Source organism: Ixodes scapularis, unplaced genomic scaffold, assembly GCF_016920785.2.
Source record: "Ixodes scapularis isolate PalLabHiFi unplaced genomic scaffold, ASM1692078v2 PGA_scaffold0__279_contigs__length_252992795, whole genome shotgun sequence".
Lineage (NCBI taxonomy): Eukaryota > Metazoa > Arthropoda > Arachnida > Ixodida > Ixodidae > Ixodes > Ixodes scapularis.
In genome coordinates, this window is record NW_024609835.1 from 245,172,223 (window position 1) to 245,199,236 (window position 27,014).

General features: G+C 46.6%; 2 protein-coding genes across 2 annotated transcripts; one reads left to right on the forward strand and one right to left on the reverse strand.

Annotated features, from left to right (window-relative positions):
- The first annotated feature begins 11,958 nt into the window (after window positions 1–11,958).
- Window positions 11,959–14,910, forward strand: LOC115316339 (putative nuclease HARBI1). The gene is made up of 3 exons (XM_029975736.4): window positions 11,959–12,583; window positions 13,477–13,691; window positions 14,595–14,910. The coding sequence occupies exons 1-3, from the start codon at window positions 12,002–12,004 to the stop codon at window positions 14,908–14,910; spliced, it is 1,113 nt and encodes a 370-aa protein (XP_029831596.2). The 5' UTR covers window positions 11,959–12,001.
- A 1,285-nt stretch (window positions 14,911–16,195) lies between these two features.
- LOC115316338 (myb/SANT-like DNA-binding domain-containing protein 3) lies at window positions 16,196–20,303 on the reverse strand. Its single transcript, XM_029975734.2, has 4 exons — window positions 20,230–20,303; window positions 19,844–20,160; window positions 17,660–17,857; window positions 16,196–16,709 (listed from the first exon to the last, which is right to left on the reverse strand). Exons 2-4 carry the CDS (start codon window positions 20,127–20,129, stop codon window positions 16,339–16,341), a joined length of 855 nt encoding a protein of 284 aa, XP_029831594.1. The 5' UTR covers window positions 20,130–20,160; window positions 20,230–20,303; the 3' UTR covers window positions 16,196–16,338.
- Between the last annotated feature and the right edge of the window lie 6,711 nt (window positions 20,304–27,014).

The following is a 27,014-nucleotide window of genomic DNA, read 5'->3' on the forward strand; positions in this document are numbered from 1 at the left end:
TTATCCTTATAACTATATTTACATTGTTTTTTTTGTATTTTTGAGGCACAAGTACTTAATTTATATGCTAATTCACCTTTAGAAGCGTTTTAATTACACTCCATGCCTTTCTAGTGCTCGTAATTGATTCTTGGTGAAAGCGGTCTTAAATTTTTCTTTTCTTGCTGTCGCTGCTGCTTGCTTTCTCACCTTTAGAATGCTGACAACTCGACACAAAAGTAATGAAAAATGTGTTTAAAATGTCATGAAGATCAGCATTTCCAAGCTGTACCCCTGCTTCATGCCCTGACCATGCCACCATAACATAGCTGAGTGCAGTGACAAATGGTCCCAGGTTTGTCACCCGACCATTTTTTGGGCTTACGGTGTGGCGCGACTCATGAAGCACCTATGCTTCGCGATGGAGCCAGTGAGCGAGGTGTGACACACTAGAGCTGTGCAAGCCACAGCTTTACAGCCTGCAAAGCGTGGGAAGATCCCTCTCCCTTTGCAGAGCTGGCATTAGCTCACCGAGAAGCTATTGCAAGCACTAGAAAGCCACAGAGTGTGAATAAAAGCGCTTCTGAAAATGAATTAGTGTGTAAATTATGCATCTATATGTTAAAACTTAAAAAAGTATATATGTATATATATATATATCTATTTAAATACTAAAAAGGCAAAAAATAAAAAAAAAATGTTTCCAGGTGGGCTTGCCCTTAGAGCTCCACAGCCCTTGAATTCAGTTCCCTAAAGCCCGCTTCAGACGGAACAATTTCGCCCAGCAACTTCATGTCGCAACACCAGCAACACGGGCCGCCCGCGTTCACATGCAGCAACCGAATTGCTACGACTTGCCATCATCATCATGAAATTTTATTTTTCTTACAGTATTTAGACACACAGTTATATCCTAAAAACACGTTTTTATATCTTTAAATTGGGCTGAGAATACTAACTCGTCTTTTTGAAACAGTTTATTTTCAAAAATGATCCATTTCAAACCAGAACTAAGTCCTCAGTTCTCATCATCACGACCACAGGGGTGTCACGTGAAAATATTGCATTCCTGATTGGCTGCTGCCGCTTCAAACATCTCCGAGTAGTCAGAGTTGCTCGTCCGCTTCGAGCCGGACCCAATCTCAGCAATTCGTGTCGATCTAGGGAAAACTAGGTAACAACCCGCCAGCAGCCCCAAAATTGCTGGAAAGGATGCCCCGTCTGAAGCGATCCTATACTCTGTTTCATACATAGAGTGCAACGCAGTCAAAGCTAGCGCACTGGTTTGCATTGCTGACCGTGCCTACGTTCGCCCCATAAGATAGTGCGTCCCCTGCAGAAAAATTTTAAAAAGTCGGAAAATGTGCCTCCTCGGGGCTAGTAACTGATATTGGCGTTATGATTTCAACGGAGCACAAATGTTTTTCAAGAAAAAGGAAAAGAGAATGTAAACCACCTTAAATTGTTTTCGTGTTCATCCGTGTGGCAGCCGCTGGTTTTGAGAAGATGGCGTCTTACGCAGCAAGCTCAAGTACCTTTCCTGCTCGGATGTTTTCGAAGATTCGTTGTGCGAAAATCTTGAAAGAGTGCAAGCAGATGATCGCCAATGTGTACGGGAGTATAAGAACACATTCCCCGGTGAATTCGGTCGTGAAGTCCTGGAGACGGCCAGTAACGACACTGGAGTGTGCCCTGTACTGTCGCGAAGTGCAAGGCACAGTGCCTATCTGGCAAGGTGGCGTCCCCGAAGCAAAGACTTCGCAACAAGAAAGTTTCGAGCACGGGGACCGTCAAGCATGACGAGTTCACACAGAACGCCATTCGCCTGAAGTTGCATCGCAAGTGCTCCGAGAGGGAGATTCCTACCCTTGACAGCTATTTCAAAATAAACTGTACAGGCCACAACTATTGTCGTTAATGTTTTATTATAAATTTTGGGACAAGGCCGCTATCAGGGCGATTCCTCATTCCACGCTGCACGAAAGAAAAATATAACTCGGTGCTGGAGGCAAATAACACTTGCAAAGCGGCAGACCAGATGGTAGAAATCTGGCCTCTTGGCGACTTATAAATAAAAATCAAGAAGGAGGAACTCAAATATGCACTTCGTCAATGCGCACAATCTTGCAGAAAAAGAATGTCTAAAAAAGAAAGAAAAAAAAAAAAAAAAAACTTTGCGCGTAAATTGGGTTCGAACCACGGCCACCGAGACATCAATATCGCCAGAGCAGCGCCTTCTACCACTCGTCCACGAAACGCGCGGAGCAGCACTTTTTCTATTTTTTCATGCGCACCACTTTAGTACCTTTGACAGCGTTGCACGCTAAGTATGAAACAGAGTATAAGACACCCTATTGTCTGGTACAGAGACCATTTATGAACGCTTGGGTGTTTAAACGATGTACTACACATTTTATAAAAAGAAAAAAAAAATTGGGTGTTTAAACGTTGTACTACCCTTTTTTCAATAAAAAAAAGCAACAATAAAAAAATAACACATTTCAGAAGAAAAAGTTAAGGAAACGGAATGTACCATTATGTTCAGTGAAGTTTGGTGACAAAACTCGGGACTCGAGCAGGAATGCAGTCATCCTTGGTGTGACCCCATGAGACGGTCTTGCTGCCTTTGCTGGGGTTTATCTAACTGAAGTACCTGTACGAAAAGTAGAACACATGTGCATAACACTCATTATTCACAAGAAAATTTGTCAATGTCCAAAATGACCCATGAAGAAAATTAGGCGAGGAATTTTCAGGCTGCGTTGGCCGAGTCACCTCTCGTGGCCAATGTTTCATAGCAACTTTAATAGTTGTGAACAGTTATAGGGTATATTACGAACAAAGTGCAATTTGGTTTTATAGGAAACTATAACACACAAAACGACACTTGTATACAGTATGTTGAGGTGCCTCTAAACAAACTCCAGGGTTTCATGGCGCCTTCTTCAGATACCTGATGTTGAACATGAAATATGTGCACCAAGGAGTGAGCAAACAGCGACTTCAGATTTGTCTCTAACACCAGCAACATGTCGACAAGGAGTGCAACGTGTAGAAGGTCGTCTAGAAGTGTGCCAAGATGAAAAAGCAAGATGTAACGATATCAGAATAAGATCACACCAACGAGGCGCCAGTGTGGTGAGACAATCTACGATGTAGAGACAGTAATCGGGAGTCAACCGACGTACGGCCGCGATTTACTTTGCAGCGACTAAAATGAAACATGGCAAAAAAAAAAATTTTTGAAAATAAAAAAACGCGTTTTTTTTTTTGTTTTTCTTTTTTTTTTACTTTATTTGTTCAGCGCAGCCGGTAGCAGAGCAGTTGGGCGGCGTCATGAAAATCTGACAGACTCGCTAGCTTTTCTCAACTTCGTACGGCGCCAGTCGGCACCACAGATGAATGGTCGGCACTCTACCAGGGAAGAAAAATGTACGAGCTCAGAGCCCAGCGTCGATAGCGACTTTCGTAAAGAGAAGCTCCGGTAACACTTCGGCGACTCGCGAGCGTTAAACAACGCCTCTTGGAACGAGCCCACGAATCCAACACGTCGAACGGTTTGCGCCGGTAAGCACGCTGGGAGCCAGGGGGCTGGAGGTTGAATATCCGAAAGAGACGAGGCGCTGGTTTCTACGTCTATTTCGCACATGAGATAACAAGCCGAGTGATAGGTAGCCGAGTGTAAACACTGACTGACGTTACATCAGAGTACACGCAGTCGAAATGACGTCTGCAACAGAGCACAGCCAGACGCTTTCAGCAGAGGACGCATGCGTTCAAATAAGCTGCGATTTCAAAACATGTCTCCCTTCTGTCCTTCAGTGTTCACTTTGATCTGTGTATACCAAAGCACTCAATGCTGCAAGTAATAAAGTCGTCTATACGTACCTTTCGAAGCGATTGAAAGTGCGTTGGTTTCACTTGGAACCCACAAGCAATGTGCGCGACGAACTTGACGAGCTGTTATCCGTCGGTTCCGCCGGGTTGGCGCGGTCGCGGTCGTTGCGCAATGGCGGCGCAATCTCGGCGGCTCGCTCAGCCGCTTGTCTGGCAGCGCATGCGCGCAGGCGCGCCGGCTCGCTGGGCCAGAGCGGCCAAAGCCTCCCTTCGGAGTTCGAACCGTTCGAACTGCCTCCGAAGCTCGAGCGCTCGAGCTTTCGCGCGCGCGGGTTGACGATGGAAACTTTTCTCATAAAATGAGTCTGTAACGTATCGTTTGATGGCGCAAATGCACGTATTTTTCCCGTCGTTTTTTACAGTGTGTGAATCTTGCGAAACAGGCGACGAAGAGTGGTGGGTGAAATGTGCTCGCGTATGGTTGTGGATTTTGTGTACGACGTAGGATTACCAAGAAAGGTGGGTCAATATCGATAAATGTGCGGGTAAGAAGCACGTGACCTGTCAAGCCCATTAATCCTCATTATTTTATCGTGCGAACTGACATTGTCACGTATCGCGTTCGATTTGGGTTCCAACATCGGTAACCTAACTTTTGTTGCATTAAAACTGCAATAAACATTTGTTTGAAAACGATCACTCCAATGAGCACGTCGTTATTGGGCTTTCTCATTGATAGGTAGGTCGCGGGTGTCCCAGCTAGTTATTCTGAATGGTTTTGTGGTTGTCTAGCATTTCAAGCGCTCGAGGCTGTGTGTACTGTGTGCCGTACGTACACTTGCGCTTTCGATCAATGTGAATGTGTTTGCAACGCGGAACGTTTGTGTTCTGTGTGTATCCACCTCCAATATCGTTCTCTCTCGTATTGCCGTATGGTAACTCCTGCTGTTCTACAATATCATTCACGCGATGTCGTATTGTGGTCGTACCGATATCCACATGTTGCTTCACGGGCGATCAATACTGTGTTACGTTTCCTCTTAGTCCGCGGTATATGCCGACGTAATTCATGTTGGTAACTTGGAATTCGTTCTGAGATTTATCCACGCGATATTGTATTCTCCTTTGGGCCCGTGATCGACGACCGATATTTATATATCGTGTGGCCACACAGTATGTCCATGTCGGTCACCAATATGCACGCGGTGTCGTATTCTATTCCAATAACCGTAAGTTCTGTCGGGATATTGTGCTTCGATATCGTGTTGTATACCAATAACCGCAAGTTATATTGGGATATTGTGCTCCAATATCCTGTTGTATACCAATAACCGCATACAATATCGGGATATTGTGCTCCGATATGAATTCCCATCGTGCGTATTGGGTTAATCGGATAACAATAAGTTTTTATTGGTTTCCATCAACTTCATTGGAATACAATATTTCCAATAAGCCGAGTTCATATTGGCCTTTTTCAATAGGGATTGCACTGGTTGTAGAGGGGCCACCGCGGTCTTTGCAGACTTGTCCGATGCCTTGCACACAGCGCAGCTTCTAATGCAGTTTTCCACGTCTTCGTCCATCCCAGGCCACCAATACTGCTCCCGGAGTCGCTGCTTTGTCCTGACGATGCCCGGATGCGATTCGTGGGCCATCATTATGAATCTGGACACCAATGTCGATGGAGGCACCACCCGCTCTGCACGAAACAGCACCCCCTCCAGAACAGAAAGCTCTTCTTGAATCCGCCAAAATGATAGTAGCTTTCCTGACAGACATTTCTTTTTTGGCCAACTAGATGTGACATACTGCATCACCTCCCGTAACACGCCGTCCTTCTCTGTCTCCACTTGCAATTGGTTCTTTGTTACCACGCTTGACACCACAGCAATGACCTCCTCTACTGGGTCGCACTCTGTGGACAGCAAGGGCAACCGGGAAAGTGCGTCAGCGACTACATTATCTTCTCCTTTCGTGTATTGTACAGTAAAATTGTACCTCATCAGCCTTGCACACCACCGCTCTATCCGAAGTGGCCGCCTTCCGGTGCCATTAGTAGAGAGCAATGTTAGCAATGCCTGGTGGTCCGTTCGCAGCACAAAAATTCTGCCCCACAAGTACACATGCCAGTGCTCGCAAGCCCACAGACATGCCAGGGCTTCTCGTTCTCCCGTAGCGTATTAGCGTTCCTGTGGCGTCAACGTACTTGATGCAAATGCTATCGTACGCGTCTCACCGTCGATCACCTGTTGCAGTACCGCTCCCAGCCCATATGCCGATGCATCAGTTGTTACCTGTACAGGTAAGGACCGGTCAAACATGGATACTGCGCTGCACGACGCTAGTACGTTCTTAGCCTTGCCGAAGCTTTCCTCAGCGTTCTGGTCCCAGATGAACTCCTGGCCCTTGCGAAGAAGGCGCCGCAGTGGCTCCACCACTTCTGCATAATGAGGGAGGAAGTGAGAGTAGTATCCCATGAGCCCAAGAAAAGAACGCAACCCCACCAAATCCGTTGGCGTCTGTGCATTGATAATCGTGTCCACTTTTGATTTGAGGGGTGCGAGACCCCTTGCGCTCACATGGTGACCCAAGAACGACAATTCCTCTACCCCGAAGACACATTTCGTGTTCAGTTGCAGGCCAGCGGCCGCTATTCGCTGCAAGACCTCGCGCAGATGACTATGTTGTGTTCTTCCTTATTTTTGCCAAAGACAATAATATCGTAAATATACAATAGGACGCCCTTGCAACCTTTCAATATTTCTTCCATCATCCGCTGAAACGCGGCGGGCGCCGAAGCAAGGCCAAAACAGACTCTACGGAACTGAAACAGTCCCTCATGTGTGGCAAACGTCGTTAGTGCCCGGCTGTCTTGCGACAACTCGACCTGGTGATAGGCTGACGCCAGGCCCAGTTTAGAGAACCATGCTGCTCCGTTCAAAGCGTGCAAAAGCTCCTCCGTGTGCGGCAACGGGAAGCCGTCAACGACAATGGCCTTGTTTGGCTCCCGTAAATCTACGCAGAGTCGGATGGTCCCGTCTTCTTTTTTTTACCACCACTATTGGAGACACCCACTCAGAAGCGTTTACCCGTTCGATAATGCTTTCACGCTCTAATCTTGACAACTCAGCAGAGACTTGTTCTCGCAACATCAACGGTAATCGCCTAGCTTTTGCTGATACTGGTTTGACGTTGGGGCGCAGTTTAACTTCGTGTACCACGTTTTTAGCAAGTCCCAGTTTCCCCGCAAAGAGGAATGAAAACTCACTAAGTTCAGGAGGCAGAGGTTGTGGCCCCGCCGTTGTCTGTAGGCACGCCAGCGATGCGCCGTCGATATGCAGTCGTAGTTGTTGCACCGCATCCAGTCCCAGCAACGCCATGCCCCTTGACACCACATAGGAGCGAATGTTTGACGACACGCCTCCACGTGCCGCTTGAGCCACAAAACATCCCAAGACTGGAATTCTTTGCTGTGAAAAGTCCCGCAGAGTCACCGTTGCTGGAGCCATGGCGAACCGTCTTGCAAATTTTTCTTGATAGATGTTTGCTGGCAAGATAGACACTGACGAGCCTGTGTCCACGACAAGCTGAATCACTTCGCCCTCGACGCAAACGTCGACTATCAGAGTGGTTCGCTCGTTCTGTGTGACTGTTAGGACACCCAACTCTTCGTTTCCGTCCGTGTCCTGAACCGCTTGCACCCGCGCTTGCCCGGTATTTCTACATACCGCTTGAAAATGTCCCACCCTGTGACACCTCGAACACCGCTTATCTCGCGCTCTGCATTCCCGTGCACTGGCTAGGTGTCCTGAAGCACCGCATCTGTAACACCTGCGGTCCGGAACTGTTTAAGAACCGCTGATTCCTGTTCCTGAACAATTTCTTGCCCTCTCGACTTGCTGAACCATGGCAGCGTCACGCCCCTCCTCGTAGACACGGGCACGTTCCGCTGCCTGCTCGAACGTCTGTAGGATGTCCATGGCCTGGCCCAACGTAAGCTGTGAACCTTTCATGAGCAGCTTCTGTCTTAGCTCCACGCTCCGTACTCCGTCGACGACTTTATCCCGCAGCGCTGCCTCAAGATAGTCACCGAAGTCGCAAGTACTCGCGAGCTGTCGCAGGGCGCTGACGTACGCGCGTATCGGTTCTTCCCGAAGCTGTCGCCGCAACATGAATCGCCGTCGTTCGACAAGCACATTCAGAGTGTTCGTGAAATGTCGTTCCAACAACCGAAGTGCATCGGTGTAGTCGTCCGGCTCACCCCCTTTTGATGTGGTCTTCTCCGGCGTACTTCCGGTTGCGGCAGCAGTTATCGGTGGTTCAGCCGCAGGCTCTGCAACCAACGTGCGAAACACTCTTCGACCTTCCACCCCCAAACACTGTAGAAGTATCGCCTTTCGTTGTGCTGGCGGTTTCGCGTCCATTTCCGTCGCCTGCAGAAAGATCTCGAAGTCCTCTCGCCATTGCCGCCATGGTACTGCCGGGTCTCCCGGCGCCTCCAAAAACGGGGCTAACGATGGCAGCCCGAACGTATTCATCTTTGCGTTAATGGGTAACGCCCCTCGCGTACTAGTTGCGAAGAACGGCTGTCATCTTGACTGCTGCCGAGGTTGTGCTTTTGTCGACTGCGCCAATGTGGTGTAGACCGGCGAACGCGGCCGGAAGGCCGCAGAACAAGAACTGACACGAGGCAGGCACTGGATGCTGACTGATCTTTATGCCGATGGTGATGCTCTTATATACAATTGGTAATGCATGAGTTCAGCGCCCTCTATACACAACAGTTTCCTACCTGCCCACAGATGGATGTACTGAGACCATTTTTTATGTTGTGAACGTAGTGCTCTTTCTTTATTTTGGAAGACGCGTTGGTGCATTTATTATGGTACAATCACTTGAGAGTTGAGAAATTGGAGAGCGAGCAAGCTTTCTCAACTTTGCCTCTTTCTCTCTGGCACTGCCCTGTTTCAGTTTCAGTAGGCATATCTACTAGCAGGTACAAAATGCTCTAAAGCAGGTAAAAAACGGGAAGCTTAGGACGGTGCGGACTCCGTGTTTCGCGCTTTTCGCAAGGTGACAGGGTAAATGCTTTCGTGAGATATGCGGAATATGCAAGCGATTTTGTCATGCCCGTCGTTTGCGTCTCTCCAGCAAAACGAATAAGATGATCTACTGCAAAGGCGCAATCACAAGCCAAGATTTAAGATAGCAGTCGTTTGCTTCGGTGATCCGTGTAGCTGTATTTTACCCTGCTCTCTGCAACGCCGTGTCATGACGAAGAGCTGGAATGGTCACGGTTTGTGCTGGCCTCCCGGTTGACAGAAACCCGCGTCGCCCGCATCGGCACCGAGTGCGCTTGGGCTGTTGATGCTCAAGCCTTTCATCCGCGGCTTGTCGCCAGCTCATGCTGCTGCTCAACGGTGAGGAAGCGGCGAGAGTAACCTCGGAAGTGAATGTAAATCCTCGTTCATTCAGTTATCCGGTGTCAAAGTGCGGAAGATGTCCAACGTGTACTGAGGGCGGGAACTACGAGCGTTCTGCCTTGCTTTTATAACCGAAACCAGACCACGAGATAACTGCCTTGCCTACTCTAAAATGACGGAAGCAATAAGTTTCAACAGGTCGAGTACGTCACCGGGGATGTAGGCGAGACGGTGCACACTGTTTAAACGCTTGCAGTATCCACGAGTGGTACCAGGAAAGCGACGTCAACAGAGAAGGAGCTCGCGATTCATCATAATGCACTGCTACGGGCCCGTGTATCTTCAAAGTTCGGGGTGGTGGCAGTATAAAAAAAAGACGCATCAGCGCCCCACACCAGTGTTCACGAATAACACCGGTCACAAACTCCCAAGCCCCACCGCTCTTCTCGACACTGACACGACATACGACAACAACTGCATCAAAACGCCCCAAAAGTGAAGGCGTCTGCTCCCGTACTGCAACTGCTGCAACTAGCGGAAGTGAAGCGTTGGGCGGATGTCCGGATGTCCTTCACAAAAATATATAAAAAATGCTTTGCGCAAGGATCATTTTCATTTATTATTGTATACGTAATGACAAAATCCCAATAATTTGTTTTCCTATCTGATTTAGCTGGTCGGACTGCTCATAACACTGGTCAAGCAAGAAAATAACAAACATTTGAACTTCTTCATGACCGGTTTAAGATTTATTGTTAACATATCGTTATTTATTGCAACGGACTAACATTATAGATTTTGCCTCCATACTTTTTAAATGCAAACAGTTCTAACACACGGCTGTCCATTGCGCCGTGTTTTGTGTATTCTTCTATAAATCTGTAATGGACAGCGACCAAAGAGCTCACCCGCACATGTCAAGCTTAAATGCGCCGCGGGGAAAAATGGATATCGAGTGGGAAGTGTCGGGCGTAGTGTCGGCAGTGTCGGTTGTTGTGTTTGTGTACATGTCGGTGCTGTGTGCTGTGTTGCCTGCGTTGTATGTAGGGTTGCTGTGTAGTCGTGGTCGTTTGCAGAGTTAACAGACTCGTCTTTTTTTTTTTTTTAAACAGGCTGCTAGAAATTTCGATAGGTGGCGTAAGTTACCGCCCGATTATAAATAGTTTGCTCAAGTTATTTATCCATGTAAGTTCGGCATTCGTTCCTTTTTTTTTTTTTTTTTTTGTTTAGCGGCTCGTTGAAGCTACCGACGCCGCCGACCGCCGACAACTCCCGTACGTACCTTTGCAAGTAGCTACGTCCGCCGCTTGGAGACTTTACTGTGTATAAAAGACATCGAACGAGAATGAACGCGCCCTGTGTGCTTTCAATTCGGCTGAAAGGCGCGCGGCTCGCTGGGCTCGTCTCTCGCCTGTTCTCGGCCGCTGGCCGTCATGTTTCATAAGGGACACGCTCGAAACGGTTTTGCGGAAGGCAGACACGGTGTAGCGTGTTAAGTTTACACAGCACCTCATGTGTAGACGAAAAACACAGGTGGCCTCGTGTAAAACGAACACGTTTCGACGTGTCCGCTATGGGACAACGGTTTACACGTCTGGGCGTGTTATTTTTGCTAACAGTGCAAGCTGAGTGCCAATGACTCTAAGGAGGACAAAGGAATCCCCGACGGGGACGTCATGAGCAATGATGGGGAGGGGGATGAAGCGACTCTCCCTGGTACTGTCCTCTCCTGCGCACCTTTCATTTAGCAAGAGATTTTCACTACATTTTGCGCTAAATTGAGTTCAAAATATTCCCTGCTAAATTTAGACGGAAAATTGTTTCGCTAAATGTAGGAGAGAAATGCTTCCGCTAAACGTAGCTGGCGATTGTTTCGTTAAATTTAGCGGGGAAATTGTTTTACTAAATTTAGCGGGGAAGTTTTTTTGCTAAATTTAGCGGAGAAATTTCCCCACTAAATTTAGTGGCCAATTTTTTCTGCTAAATTGAGCGGGGAAATGTTACCGCTAATGTTAGCGCGGAAATATTTCCGCTAAGTTTACCGGGGAATTTTTTCGCTTACTGTATCCGGGAAATGTTTCCTCTAAATTTAGTGGGTAATTTTTCCCGTTAAATCTAGCGGAAGATGTTCCCGATAAATTTAGCGGAAAAATATCTTCCTTCTTCTTCTCCTTCCTTGTGACCTTTGTGACGTCATTATGGGAAACGTCCCACAATGTAACGCGCGGTTACGGCGACGACGACGCCGACGCACAAGCCGGAAATTGCCGCCTAAGAGCTGCGCTCTAAAACATGTTTGGTGCAGGTTACCTTGAATTTAAAACATGATCCATCTTAGTTACCAACATTAAAAAAAATGGTTTGAAGAATGTTACTTACAAGAATGCCAAAATCAACTCCACTTACAAAGCCCTCAACTTCTTCCAATTTAATAGAGCGAACGCTGTAAAAAAAGTTGAGTAGACGCATATAAGACGGCAGTTTGAGATGCGCCCTCACAGTAACAGGGTTCATTTCGGTTTTGGTTTGAAGAATGGCACGCAGTCTCTCAGCCGAATTCATAAACGGGCCTCGACTCGAACTCGACTCAAACTCGACTCGAAACTCCACTTGAGGCCGGTTTTGCGCTTCATAAACCGACCTCCACTCCAAACGCTCCTCGACTCGAGGAAATACTCGACTCTTTCCTCGAAAATCTCAAGGTAGGTCCGGCGCTTCCTCGAGCAGCTCCTCGAAACTCGAGTCGGTCCCAGGAGGTAATGGCGGCCGACAGATCGTTCTGCGACTTCGTGGATTTCGTCCTTAGAGCAGAAGAAATCCTTTACGACCACCAAGATGAGAGTGTCCCAGTGCCGCGGCGTCGTTTGAGGGACCGGCTGAACCCTCTGGAGGTGTTCAACGACCGCGAATTTCTCGCGCGCTACCGCTTCACCAAAGCGACAGTGGCAAGCCTCCTGGAGTCCCTGTCGCTAGAGGAGTGCGCGAGCAATCGCGGTCTGCCGGTCCCTCCAATGCTTCAGCTTCTCATCGCGCTGAGATTCTACGGCGCTGGGACATTCCAGGTCGTCACCGGCGACCTCGTCGCCGTGTCGCAGCCGACAGTGTGTCGGGTTGTCGAGCGGGTGTCGCGACTCATCGCCGGCACCCTGTTCCGACGACTCGTGAAGTTCCCCAGCACCGCGACGGACTTCGATCGCGTGATGCTAGAGTTTTATGCTCTGAAGAAGTTTCCCGGAGTGACTGGGTGCATTGATTGTACTCACGTTAGGATCAAGGGGCCTGGTGGTCCCGATGGCGAAGTCTACCGTAACAGAAAAGGGTACTTTTCCATCAACGTGCAAGTAAGTTCATTTTTGCTTGTGCTCTTACCGTAAAACAAATAAATAAAGAGAATGGTGACATTATAAAACACAGCATAGTAAAAAAAAAAAATAATAATAATAATAAATAAAGTCCGAACGGCGTTCCACTTGTGATGTGAAGGCAGGGAAATATGGCACAGTAAAAGTAAATTCCTTTCACATAGCCAACAGTAAATAATTAATGAAAAAAGACATCCCTACAACATAAAACTTGTATATTTAATAATCTATATTGTGTCTTAACTCGAGTGGTGTGGCTTACAAACCAAGGATTGTGTTACTTCTACAGAGAAATGAGAACCATATGGTGCTTACACCAAGGAATGTGATAATCGTTCAAGCTAATGGGTGGTCGAGCAATCATCTACTGGATCTCTGATAACAAGGAATGAGGCCTTGCCATGCTTCGTTATATTTGCATGACATAGTCAGGGCACTAACTATTGTGTCATTAACTCCTCATTTGCAAAGCTGGCAACTGCACTTACTCGCTGAGTATACCATAAAATCCCGAGATAGACCATCTAACTTCAAGAGCATATCGGCTGAAAATATGGAGTGGGCTAACTTTCAATGCGACATCAAGAAAAGTTTTAAAAAATTGTCAATATTAGGTCGTATCCCTTCCAAGCTTGTTATGGTGGCAAGGGGCAACGAAGTAAAGATGACTGTACTTCCCAGCCAGCAACGTTCTGAGGCCATCATTGATCCCAACACTACTATTACTAGGAGTGGGCTATCCTTCGGTGGTTCAAGCCAGAAATAGGGGTAGGGCATCTCTCCGGATTTTACGGTATCTGGATCTAAAAATGTGTCTGTTTTGATACCACGCCAGCCTGCTCATCCCAATGCTGTTCCTTTCCCCCCCTCAGGCCATCACGGGACCCCAGCTCCAGTTCTACGACATCGTGGCCAGCTGGCCAGGCTCCGTGCACGACAGTCGGATCTTTGACAACAGTCGTGCACGGGTCCTGTACGAGCACCAGCGTGTACCCGGGGTACTGCTGGGAGATGCAGGCTATGCCTGCACCACCTACCTCATGACTCCACTGGCCACTCCAGGGGCAGCCAAAAGTCCAGAGGAAAGGTATGCACTACACTGCTGGAAGAAATCATGAGATTTAAAGCTAACCCAAAATTGATGTATCAGCTGCACTTACAATTCCATCTTTTCATTTTGTTTCCGCAAACTTATCTGTACAATTGGTTTATGAAAACAGACCCAGACGTTAATCGTTTTCTTGTCTGCATGTGATTGTCACATCTTTGGCAAATCGGATGGCAAGCGCACAGTGCTCGACAACATTGTCGCTCAGTGGAACTGGTCAGTGTTGCTTCTTGGTGTTTGTTGCCAAAGTGGGACTATGGCTTAGTGTTCCACTCTAGCAGACAATAATGTAGGAAGCATCCCCCAACAACACACCATACACAAAGCCGTAGCCTCCGGAAAGAAGCAGTGCCAAAATGCAGCTCGCAGAAAGGGTCCATACCGTATGGCATACCCGTATCACCCGGACTGATGCTTTGAGTTACCTTATGCAACTCTGAAAGCGCAAAGAGACATTAACCGCCCACAGGAGAGAGCTGTGTGTCTATATCTAGAGCAACATTATCCTACTCGGTACTTTCTGCCAAGAACATTGGTCAGAGCATTTATCAGCGATAGACCGCTATACAAATCAGTGTCGCATTTTCTACCTAAAAACTACTGTATCGCTTCAATGTGAAGCAACAATGTATATAGTAACTGACAAGGTGAGAACAGCAGGGAGGAGTTTCAGTTGTCCCAACTCCAGCTTCAGTGTCTTACCCTAGCCAGCATTGTAGCATCTCGTGCACCTTGGACACACACACACAGCCAAAGCACATTGCAAGGCGTAGAGCACATGCAAGAAGCCAGGCGTTCAAAAGACACACCCTGCCGTTCTCACTCTGTCGGTGGTTGCAGCAGTAGAGAGATCTCTGATAGTTCATCATTCTTCTCACGTAGGTACCAAAAGGCCCACATCCGGACCAGGAACTCGGTGGAGCGGGCCTTTGGTGTGTGGAAAAGGCGGTTTCCGTGCCTCGACATGCGGTTGCAGCACAAGCCTGAACGGTCAGCCGTGATAATCACGGCTTGTGCTGCACTGCACAACTTGGCCCGCCTGCGGAATGAGCCGTGTCCCCCACCTATGCCCACTCCACCAGTTCCCCCTCAACGACGTCGGAGGCAGCCCCACCTGCCACAGACTCCGGACCCCGTGGACACCATCAACGGGGCATGGAAACGGGCACAGATTATTTCTAGGAGTTTTACATACTAGGTGCATTGTGAAAACAACAGCAATGTAGCCAGAATTTTGTTAGTGTGTGGGGGGAGGGAGGGGGGTTGGCTAGGGAGAGATGGGCATAAAGAACCGGGGGAAAGGGGGAAGGTTTTAAGCCGAGCATCGACTATTTCAATGTCGACCGTCAAAATATTTCTCAAATTATTTTGACAACTGTGACGTCACTTCCGTAAAACATCAAAATAGTGGCTTTATTATTTCGACGTCTGCCTTCAGTGCCGCTGTCGAAGGGTGGAAGCTGTTTCGTGGTTTCATTTTGTTTAGCTTCTGATGGTGTTGTCAGTGTTGTGTGGACGTTTTGACGGATTTGTGTGTTGTCTTTACTTTTGCATGGAAGTTTGCCAGGCATCTGACGGTAGACATGTGAACCTTTTCTTGAAGGGCACATGCTCCCTATTTTGTACAGATTTTTTGTGTGGAATAAACCTGTTCTTAAAGATGCTTGAAACCTTATCTTGCAACTGGGTTCACACCTGAAGGGCTTTAGGTTAGAATGCATAATGCAACAACGCAGCGATACCTTGGGAGGACACTCTCAGTTGTTGCTGGTCAAGGGCGTCCCAACAGTATTAAACAATGTGAACGTGCAGGGCCGCTGCACTTCAATGCTGGTGGTGTCGCACTACTTTTCAGTGGGAGTAATTGAGCACATCAGGTTTTGGCTGGGACTATGCAATTAATATATCAGTATGTAGTCGGCTGCAAGCTTGGGCCCAATTGCTGCACTGGCACTTTGCAGTGGGCCACAAAAAGGCAGTGAGCAAACCTTGGCTAGTCAAGATGGTGTTGACTTTATTCTGGGTGGTGGCATAAGTCCATATAGGGTTTATGGCACGAATGTTTTGACAGTAAATGGGACACGTCTGAATTCAATGATGGTTCACAACATTTAATTCACAAGACAGCATGCACAAATCACACAATAATAAAACCAACATGGCAATAGAACAATGGTAAAGTGCTGGCAACATCTGTTTGTACATAAGAAAAAAATATATTGCTACGCTTCCTCCAGGGGGGCCGGTGGCAGTATGTGTTAAAGCATCACAGCTTGGAGTATGTGGATAGACACTTATTGGGGCCGACTAACTTCCCCCTGCCTGAACACTTGCATCATAATTACTTCCTCTCTTAAAAAATCGGCGTAAAGAAAGAAACAAAATACTGGGCTACCTCCTTTTCTTTGAGAGAATGCATCGAAAGTTGATGCAACTGCCCTTTTGTATAGAAAGTTCACTACAAATGAATATTACACCACCAAGTTAAAAAAAGGAAAAAAGAAAGAAGACTTTACTAAACAGGGACAAAATGAACGAATTAATACCCTTTAAAAAACCAACCATACACAAAAAGAAAGTGAAACTTAATGTAATAAACTAAAATGCAACGCTAAAAAAAATCCACCTAATCTTGTGTTTTTGCTTCGAGAGCAAGCAGCTGTTGCAGCTTAATTCGCTTGTCGAGCTGGAGCAGCTCAAGTTCCAGCTCGATACGCTGCTGCTGGCCACGAAGCAGCTGCACCTGCAACTGGTGCAGCTCCTCCTTGCGCAGCTCCTCCCTCTCCAGGGCGGCCACACGGGCATTCGTTTCTGGAGCCAACATCGCCTCAAAAGCTGCGACGCGGCCTACAGCCGGTTTCGCTCGGGGGGCCACACGGGTCGGTTGAGGAGACGGAGGGTTTGGGGGCCTGGGTGGCGATGCAGCAAATGCCGGCTCCATGCTGTCACCCCAGTCCAGTGGTGGCGATGCAGGCGAAGCGGGCAAGGCAGGAGAATCTGGACAGGCACAACACATAGATGCTGTGAGTGTTACAGGCAGGGGGTAGATACGAGAGAATGTGAACCCATTATGGAAATGTTGAATGCCAGCTGCTGGTGTAATCTGCTTGAGGGATCCTGTTCTGTACCTCTTCCAGTGTTGTGGCTAGTTCATAGTTGCATTATTACACCATTTATCTTCATTGGCTTGGTTATGGATGGTGGTGCTAAACAATGAAGCTTTCCACAGTGAATGATGCGAAGGCTAACAGAGTCAAACTGGTATACAGTGCAAACTGGACTCCAGCCGTGTCTACATAAAGGCGACTTAGGCGCATCGAATCCAGTCACCGTATGAAGTGTCATTATGAACACAGCATATGCATTTGGGATGAGCATCGCATTCAAGCTACTAGGCAGAGCTAGCTGGAGATACAAAGCGCGCATTCTAACAGCTAACGTAAACAGCTTGAGTTACATTTTGTGACAAGGAGGATTATGGGAAGGTGCCCGCTGCGCAACTGCTACATTCATTGTAGGGGCGGGTGATATTCGTTGACCCATAATCCCAGTTTTATTCCTATAAACAGCTCACCAAAAATGAAACACCAAATAAACGGAAGAACATCAGCAGTTTTCTCAGAAATAAACACAACAAAATAGGCAGCCTAGTAGTAACTAACCTCTAAACCGATTTCTATATCTACAGTCACGCAGAAACTAAATAGCTCCAAGCGAGCTGGCGTTCTTCCTTTTCAATAAGACCACGCTTAGAAGACGCGGTTGATAACAGCATTTCCTTTGCGTTGATGGGCTCCCCCCTGTTTGCTTCACATGGACGAGTCCTGACGTCGGCATTAGTATGGAGGAAAACCGCCAGGAGAGCGCTCCTCAGAAAACAAATGCTTGCTCGCTTGGAGCTATTTAGTTTCTGCATGGCAAATGCAGTCATAAGTCAAAACTTTTACCCGGCATCATGTCCAAGTTGGCGCGCTGGTCAACCATTGCTTCCAGCATGGCAGCCGGCGGCAGTGACAGCACCGGCTGGTCAGCATGGGCACAGTCGCTGTCGTGCGGGTTTCCCAGCCGTGTCGCCATGTGGGACGCCAGTGCCCCCACAAGCTGGAGGGAAGGGCTCATGGGCCGGCAGGTACGGGGGCCCCCTCCTGCGGCGTACATTATGTGACAGCATCCATGAGCTAAGATGTACAGGGCACAACACAGAAAGGACAAGGAATCATGCCACAACTAAGCCAGTAAAATTTGTAGTTTGACACTAAACTGCAAGAATAAAAAGTGATGACATAATGATTGTGCTGTTTCACAATCTGTATAGAAAATGCTACAGAGGTTCAATGTGATCAACTACAGCCATGTTACGAACATACATAAGTTTTCAAATAAATTGATCCCAGCTTAGCATGTTAGCACAAATCACTGGTTGACCTCACTGTTTACAAGTAACTGCTTACAGTCTATCTAAAAGTTTCACAGAGAGTTTTATTTTCACTAATCTTTCTCTGGTTTCGGTGACACCAGAATTCGCAGCGCCAGTATGGTGTCCTGCATGACGGTCGGCTGCTGCACAAAGTCGCAGTTGAACAACAAAAAAGAGGAGAGCAAGCTTGCGGACTCCCATTTTTTTCAAGATTCCGAGAGCCTGAACACACGAGTGCGAGAAAGCACGGTCACTCTCCGTGAGAAGGCAATGCAAATGACTTGTGTGAATCAACCTGAATGTTTTTGACGAAGACAAGTGTGTTCAAGGTACTTCGCCTCGGGTGAGCGTTGGCACCATTTGCTTTCGTCGGACATTAGCAGCAAGATTTCCACAAAGCTTCGCCCATCGCCCGTCGCTGCTGCTCATTGCGACTTGCATCGCTTGCTTGTTGTTTCGACGGACCGAGTGACAGGGGGTCCTGTCGCGTCGCTTTGTCTGGAAGAATCACTTATATCTGGTTCATACTTTAGAGCTAGTTGCTAGTCGGTCACAATAAAAAAACATGCTTAAGAAACTCGAATGTGAGCTTATCGCAGGAGCGCCAGAAAACCAACATCGAAAGAAATCTCCGCTTCCGAGTTTATTCCTGTCGCTTTCTAGTTACCACTGCTCAGGCGAAAAGAGTCACACTCTCACTGCACTCCCCTATGGCTCTTTTTTTCATTCCTTCCAAGCTCGAGACAAGATCCGCTGTCGCTCGGTCCGTCGAAAACTACATGTGACACACGTCGCAATGAGCAGCAGTGACAGGCAACGTTTTGTGGAAATCTTACTGCTGATGTCCGACAAAACAAATGGTGCCGACACTTACCCGGGACGAAGTGCCTTGAAAACATTGGTACTTGTCGACACCTTCTCGGTCGATGCGCGCAAGCCATTCGCATTGAGGTACCGTGCTTTCCCACACTCGTGTGTTCGGACTCTCAGAATCTTAAAGTAACGGGGAGTTTGCAGGCTTGCTTTCCTCCAGTTTCTTCAATTGCAACTTGGTGCGGCAGTCAACCATCACGCACGACACCATACTGGCGCTGCAAATTCCGGTTTCAAAGAATTTGGGGAAAGATTTGTGGTGTAGTGCGGCTGGTCCTGGTGCAGCTGTCAAGGGTACAAAGATGGCGATGTACCCAGAACGCACCCCACGAAACCTGCGCATAAGCCGCAGGTGAATACTCCTTATAATGGCTGTTCCTAGATCGTCACAGTTAAGAAATGAGAGATGACATACAATTAAACCAGCAACATGCAAAAAACAAGCTTGGCACAAAAAAAAACAAACAAGAGCATCCATAAAGATTGCCTGCTTGGCTCAATTCATGTAACGTGTACTATAGTGCCAGTTTTGTGCACCGGTTTTTATTTACACATTCAGATTGCTTCTCTAAATCAGCTCAAGACAAAGTCGAAACTCGGGTTAGGGTGGTGTAGCTCAACCATAATGCTCAGTGCAATGGTCGCTTAAATGTTGCACAACACAAAAACGCAGGTTGTCGATGTCAGCACAAGCACCAGATAGAGCGACAAAGTATTCTCCTGCGGACGTCGCAGGTGGCCACATAAAATTCCTCTGCAGAGTTATTTAAGCAGACACATCGTGTCATGATTCTGCGAACGCACTGCGTTATTTTGCCGAAAGTAGAAATGAACCACATACCTGTTGCGTGGATGTCGCGCTTCTCCTCCGAGTCACTTTTTTTCCATCTGGATTTAGCGTTATCCCAACACTTTTTTAGTTGTTTAACGTCCCTTGGACGGACATTCGGCTGGCAGTTATACTCAGTGCAGAGTTTTTCCCATGCTTCAAGTTTAGCCTCTTTCGAGGAGTTGTTAGTTCTTTTATCTTCTATAACTTTCCAGTATTTTTGAACAAGTGCTCGGAGGAGATCGCGCTCCTCCCTCGTGTAGACAATCCTTCCTTCGTTCGCGGATTGCTTAGGCATCGTTGGAAAACACTGTGGGACTGTGGTTGCTCTGAAGAAAGAAGAAGGGTGGAAGATAATCGTTAGACGTCAAAAGCAAGACAGTCGGGCAGATACGAACCTTTCTTTAGGCGACCGAAGCAAAGACGGAAGGCTGGGCGGCTGGGCGAGGCTGGCGAGGCGCGGAAAACAGAAGTCGCGGGCGCCGCTGTTGCCAGACTGGAGAACGCTTGTTGCTGTTATCGGCTACAACGCATAAAACATTCGCGCTTCGAAGAAAAGCTCTTGCAAACTCGCACTGCAATGCTATTAAAATGTTTCCCTTCCAACAAGATGAACTAATATGTTCATATTTCACACCACAATAATGTTTTCAACTTAACTTTTTACTACAACCTCGTAACCAGACGCCTGTCACGTCTCCTCGAGTTGCCTCGAGTGGAGGAGGGTTTCTCGAGGAGCTCCTCACTCGAGGAAACGCCGAGGCGCGTCTCTGCAGCCCAATGGCTCCTCGAGTGGAGGCGCGCTTCTTTCCTCCACTCCACTGAGTCGAGGTGGAGGTTCGAGTGGAGGCCCGTTCAAGAATACGGCTGTCTACCGTTCTGCAACTACGAGTTCAAGGAGGGTGACCTATGTGTGCCTACGTGTCCAGTAAGCTTCTCTGGACATTCCCCATAGCTAGGACCAACGCCTGAAGCTCCGCTTCATTTCCTGTCCCAAAGTCTCAGTGCCCGTCCCAATTGGGTCACGTCGTAGCATCATGCGATTGCAGTGTGGTCACCCTTCTGTGCAGCATAAGTGTAGAAGTGCAGCGGCGTCCCGTCGCCCGGGATCACTTCCCTTTCATGGCGAATCGCTGGTGCTTTTTTTTTTTTTTTCTTTTCGCGCTGTCTGTTTTGTTTTATGATTTTCGCAGGTGGTTTGTGGTGTGTAATGTCTATCGCGTCCATGGGAAGGGAAGTAGACTTAGCGCACACTTGCGTTCAACGTTTTATCCCGATGCCTGCAAGATGCGACTGCTGGCCTTGGTGCTCTCCACTCGGAGCCGCTGAAGTGCAAGAAGCCACTTCTGCTCGGTCCTAAAGAGTGTAGAGATGGGCATGTATGTTTAGTTCCACGATCGCTGTAAACTGGCGTATAGGCCCGTGATGTCACGCAAGGCCTGCCTGTCGAGGCTCTCGGCCATCTTCTTCTCTGATTCGGGTATAGGCAGTTGGACCCATACGTTTCCTTGGAAGCACAGAGTGCCTACACCAATATACGAAATCAGCGCTGTTCCTCTTTTTATGAAATGTGGAGAGGAACAGCGTGATATAAGAGTTCCGAGCTCCTATATCACGAACGCATGTAGGACCGAGTTAAATACCTTTCTAATGCCCCTAAGTGTATTAGATCTAGTCACAACCTCTATTATATAATATAAATGAACTAATAGGTTGGTTTAACTCTAACGCCATTTCAGTAAATTTTGCCGAAACTAAGTTACTGTGCTTCCGAAACTCTCATAAACGTGTTGATATGTCACCTAGAATTTTACTTCATTCGACACCGTGTGATAACTGTACTTGTAACCCTTTGCCATACGATAATTGTATAAAATATCTAGGATTATACGTGGACGAACATTTATCATGGAATCACCATGTAAAATTTGTGACTAAAAGACTACGTGCCCTTTCAGCATATCTGTACAGAATAAGAAGCTTGTGCAGCGTAAAGATAAGACTTCTGGTGTACGGGTCGTTAGTTGAATCAATTCTACGATATGGAATCACTTTATATGGGCACTGTTCTCCGTACAAGACAAATGCAATAGACAGAATTTTAAAACATATGGTGAACAACATTACATACGGAACTCCGGACGGAACATTAGATATGAAAGATAAAGCGAAGAAGCTCCAAATTGTATTCTTTAAAAATTTTCATATATATGTTACGTTTATAAATTATTTTTACGATGCAACGTTCAAGGTTGCAGTGGACAAGTCTAGGGACCTAAGGCGCAAAGAAAGGTTTAAAATCCCCAGAATTTACACGCGATACGTAAAAAGATGCAGAGCTCATTTTATTCCCACCTTATTAAGTGAGCTCACTGAGCCTTTAATGAAAATAAATTCGATAAAAGTACTAAAAAAGAAATAAAAAATTGGTGCCTCTCATTACCTCCATAACCACTGCTTTACTGCATACTTGCCTCTTAATGATTTCGAAAGTTGTGTTCATTTTGGTTTGTGCCGAATTTTGGCTCTGTTTTGTATTAATGTTGGTATCAATGGCCACATTCTACTCGTTCGATTTTTTATCATGATGTATTGATATGTATTTCGCTCGATTGTCTGGTCCTACGCACAAGCAGGAATCCGCTTTTGTAGGCCAGCATTTTTTACACGTATTTGTAATGGGAATAAAACACATTATTATTATTATTATTATTATTATTATTATTATTTTCGTCCAAGTACTGTATTTGCCAGTGTATAGTTCACGTACTATGAAGGTTTAAAAGTGGAAACTTTACCCGGTGCGGACTATCTACAGGTGCGTATTTTTATAGATCGTTCACTTTGACGAGACGTGACAATATTTTTATAAACAACAGAGTATATTACTGGTGATGTGTGAATGATACAAGTTTCTTTGTGAAAATTTTCAAGATGCGTTGTGTGTGATAATTTTTACGTTCGTATTAGACACTACGTGCTTTCTATGCATCGGGTGAAAACTATCTAAGGAAAGTCTTTTTTTTTTCATCTGAAACCAGCCCCTGCGGGCTATACATCGGGTGCGGATTATAGTATAGAACATACGGTAAACTCAATATCACTGGTAATATATAGTCTTATTCATCGACCAAAAGCAAACCGTCGTACTTTCCTTAACTTACATTTGTAAGGCATTTGTTTTGTTTTAGCTAGCAAGCTCCACCCTATTTTGATTGCCCTTTCTATCTGCGTGGGGACGCAGTTGCATGGGAAAAATAAACTGGTGCCATAAACGTAAACAAAACATTTATATTTCTATAAACTCTAACAACCGCGTTTATCAACCGAGTGGAAAATAAAAGGTAGAAAGTAATGCCCTGTCAAACACCATCCGCGTCGGGTGTATGGTAACATGCGAAGTGCGGCCGTTAATCCCAACGTATTCTTGGCGATGAGCAATACATGAGTCTATCTGAGCTGTTGCTTGTCCGGATAATTTTTTTTCTGGTCTTTAATTGAAATACATGATCCAAGTAACCGAAGTCTTAAGTAAAATCAATAAAAATAACAGGAGCCGGTTCTTATGCTCAAAGTTACGCAAATATATGAATATTTTGTTCCAAGATAGCAAGCTCTGTGACTGGCCCTTGCGAAACCAACTTTCACGAAGCGATTCTATTGTAGTTATCTAAACTCTTCACCATTCGCGAAAGCAAATGTTTTTAATTACCTGTCTTAAAAAAAATTGTAAAACTCTATAGGTCTGTAGTTCCGCATATCGATCATTATTCCCCACCTTTGTTTTTACATAACTATGGTTACCTTTAAATACGTATCCTTTAAAATACCCCAGCCAGCAAACACAAATTAAAAATGCGGGTTAGACCGAAAGCGATGACACCTGAAAATGCGTTATCTGCCTAATTTTTATATTGCCAGCCACAAAGACGGCACATTCTTTTGGGATCACCAACGTAAATACGAGAGGGGGAAGGGTTTTCTTGAACGTACCGACGTGATGTAAACGTTACAGTAAATTAATTGCCGTATGTTGCAAAATACTTGTAATGAAATTTGTCTAATTCCGAGTAAATTAGCTTTCAATTCATTTAAATTACGTTTGTGCATCCTTTCGAGCATTTAGCAGCAGCGGCAGCGGACTTCCACATGTGACACATTAAAATCGCACAGTTGCAGGCGCTCAGGTAAATTCCCAGCTGGCGAAGCGAATGACCAAGACCAGCGGTGGTTATTAACAGGAAGCTTCTACGATGGGAAAAAAATCTTTTGTCAGCAGCACGTGCCCGACCGTAACTCACACCTGCGACACCAAGCACCATCATCCTTCACTACGAGAAGAGGAGCACAGCATCGCCGAACCATGTGACAGCAGTGACAGCGCACTGGCATATCCGAACCTTAGAACCCGTGCACTTGGGGGTTGAATTTTTTAATACATTTTATTCGTTGCCACTTTTAATACGAGAAACGCCGCTGCTAGCGCTGCTGCTCTCGTTAACTGTGCCAGCTGAACACGAAGGAATGCCACATAGAGAGAGAAAAGGCAATCACACCGCTGGACTAGGGGAACTGTTCAATTAATATAATATTTTTCTTCGTCTATACTGCATTTAATTGAATTCAGGAACAATTTCTCTTCCTCTGATTGTATAACCGAAAATCACACTTTTGGATCTTGCAAGCGAAACATCAACTTCCTCTTCTCTCATCCGTCCACCACTGGTGTGGCCCTTCGCGGTAGATACTTTCGTTGCCGTGTAGCGTGACGAAAGGCGCACTCACATATTTGTCCGCGTTCGCGTCGCTGGCAAGGTCTTTATTTCGCGGGAATAAATGAATTCATAGGCGGATTGCTTTAGTTGCTGAGGAAGTTGCTGCTTGGAAAATGAAAAAGACTGCGGAAAGTAGTCGAAACGTGATTCCGACAAAGAAAAGAAGCAAGAAATAGAAACCGACTGCGAAAAATTACACATCTCCCCTAGCAGCGTCCTGCTGCACTGCGTTTTCCTTCAGATGGGGGCGCAGCGGACGCTATATACACTCTAAGAAAGGAGGGGAGTTCGAGGGAGTTAGACGGCGTGACAACACCCACAACGTGCGCTAGCACCCCTTCGGAAGGAATATCCTCTCTCAGATAGAAGGAGCGAGCAAGGGGAAAGAGAATGGGGTACTACAAGAGTCCCCTGGGGATTCGAAATGATTATGGGCAGGGAAGCCTGCCCTCGGGCCAGGCTTACTTTGCGAAGGGGAAAGTGGATGACTATACTCCGTTTCACCTTCAGTCCGAGCGCAGCGGACGCTAGGAGTAATCCCAGCCAATCCAGCGTGGGGAGAGTGTCATGTGCCCTTGAGCTCCCTGTGTCCCTCTGCCCAACCGGCAGGTCACGCGATTTTCTCCCGGCGCTGGATCGGCTGGGATGGCCTGTGGCGTCCACTGCGCTCAGACTGAGGGTGGAACGGAGTATAGCCTTGTGAAAGTTAAATCCGACCCTGGAGTTTATGCTTTTACTTTACTTCTTTTTTCTTTTTTGCTTCATAGATTCTTTGAAATTGTTGACGTCCCTTTTTTCTTCGGTTTGTTTTTTACGTTTTCTTATCTACTTCCAAGTTCGAGAAGTTACCTGACTGTTTCATGGAGGGCGCTGGCGGGCAGGTCGACTTAGAGTTCCTGTATATGCTACCTACGGTAGCAGAGTTGCGCATTCAGCCTCGGCGCGTGGCCGTAGCGCCGGCTTTCCCGCACAAGCTGGATGCTTTGCTCCTCACGTGACTAAATTTGGCGAATAGCGGCGCCGCGCGCGCCGCCGCGCATGGAAAACAGGAGAGGAGGAAAAGGAGGCGGAAAGCAGGGAAACATACGCCGGCGCAAGAGAAACGTCGGCGGAGCGACCGTAAAGGTGGCTTTCTTGCACGCCAACGGATGCTTTGCTCCTCACGTGATGGATCTCGGCGAATAGCGGCGTGGCGGCGCGGGGAAAACAAATGCGCAACTCTGGCTCCCGTAGGGAGCCTATGCAGGAACTCTAGGTCGACTGACCGACACACCATGCCGTGGCTTATATTTTGCGAGTTCGAGTTTTTACAAGCTTACGATTGAGCATGTAACCTTCAATGGAGGTTTAGATCGGTTTTGTTTACGCTTATGATACAAATGTTTTTGTCGCAGGTCTGATCCGATAAGATAGAGGACACAAACCAATGTGAGCCAATCTGGGTAGCTAAAACGAATATAAAGATATCTCGCCATTAATTTGTTTAGCGGTGGGAGACACTAAAAGGTGCAGCCCGGTGACAGTCAATTTAGTCAGATCCACGCGCTGGCGACCGTAAAGCTTTTAACATAGGAAATATATAGCAAAACAATAAAATCGCGGAGAAAGCGTGGAGACAATATTTATTCTAGATTTGAAGTTCCGCGGGCACAACGTCTTTGCGAACTCTCAAAGCTCAACCAATATTAATTTATGCCGCGTTTTATATTTCGTACAAATAAATTGCGAAATAGAAAGCCCGCGAACATACTCATTCGAGGCACAACGTTCCACAAAGTTTTTGTTACACAGTGCCCTTACTCGCTCAACCGAAGTTACTAGTGCTGGGGAGTCTGGACATCGTCGGAATTTTTCACTTGGTATGATGACCTTTCTGTTCGCGTTAGGATATTTTAGAGTAAAAATTTCTAAGAGCCATCTTTTTTTTTCAGTTTGAGAAGTTTGAGAAGTTTCTTGACTGCTTCATGTACGGCTGTGGCGCACTGCCTGATGGGCCGAGACGCCATTCCGTAAATTACATTGTGTGTGTTCCAGTTTCGACAAGCTTACGGCCCTGCCGTAAACTGCGAGCGGAGTTTAGGTCGTTTTCGTTTATTATGTCCCTGTTGTACGAGAGTTCCGACCAAATAGAGGTAACAATACAACGTGGTGGTGGATCGAAAACAAGAATATTTAAAGGGGCGATGCAATGATTTTAATGCTGAAGGAATTTGTAGCTCGTAATTTTTGTATCGTTTATCTACAAAAAAAAAAAGAAGGTGAAAATCACGTCTATCTTTTTTTTTTTTTTTTATAAATATCGAAATTTCGTTTCGTAAAATGCAAAGCAAAAATCGGTAATATCTCGAGTTTTTAAACCACGCGCGGCGGCCGGTGTGAAGGATATCTGGGTACATCTGGGTGAGTTT

Excerpts from the sequence above, each read along its gene's own strand:
- LOC115316339 (XM_029975736.4), top strand. The coding sequence starts at position 12,002 with ATGGCGGCCGACAGATCGTTCTGCGACTTCGTGGATTTCGTCCTTAGA. Across the intron at positions 12,584-13,476 it reads ACTTTTCCATCAACGTGCAA|GCCATCACGGGACCCCAGCT; the intron begins GTAAGTTCATTT and ends TCCCCCCCTCAG. Across the intron at positions 13,692-14,594 it reads GCCAAAAGTCCAGAGGAAAG|GTACCAAAAGGCCCACATCC; the intron begins GTATGCACTACA and ends CTTCTCACGTAG.
- LOC115316338 (XM_029975734.2), bottom strand. The coding sequence starts at position 20,129 with ATGCCTAAGCAATCCGCGAACGAAGGAAGGATTGTCTACACGAGGGAG. Across the intron at positions 17,858-19,843 it reads GCGCGACATCCACGCAACAG|GAGGGGGCCCCCGTACCTGC; the intron begins GTATGTGGTTCA and ends TGTACGCCGCAG. Across the intron at positions 16,710-17,659 it reads CAACTTGGACATGATGCCGG|ATTCTCCTGCCTTGCCCGCT; the intron begins GTAAAAGTTTTG and ends GTGCCTGTCCAG.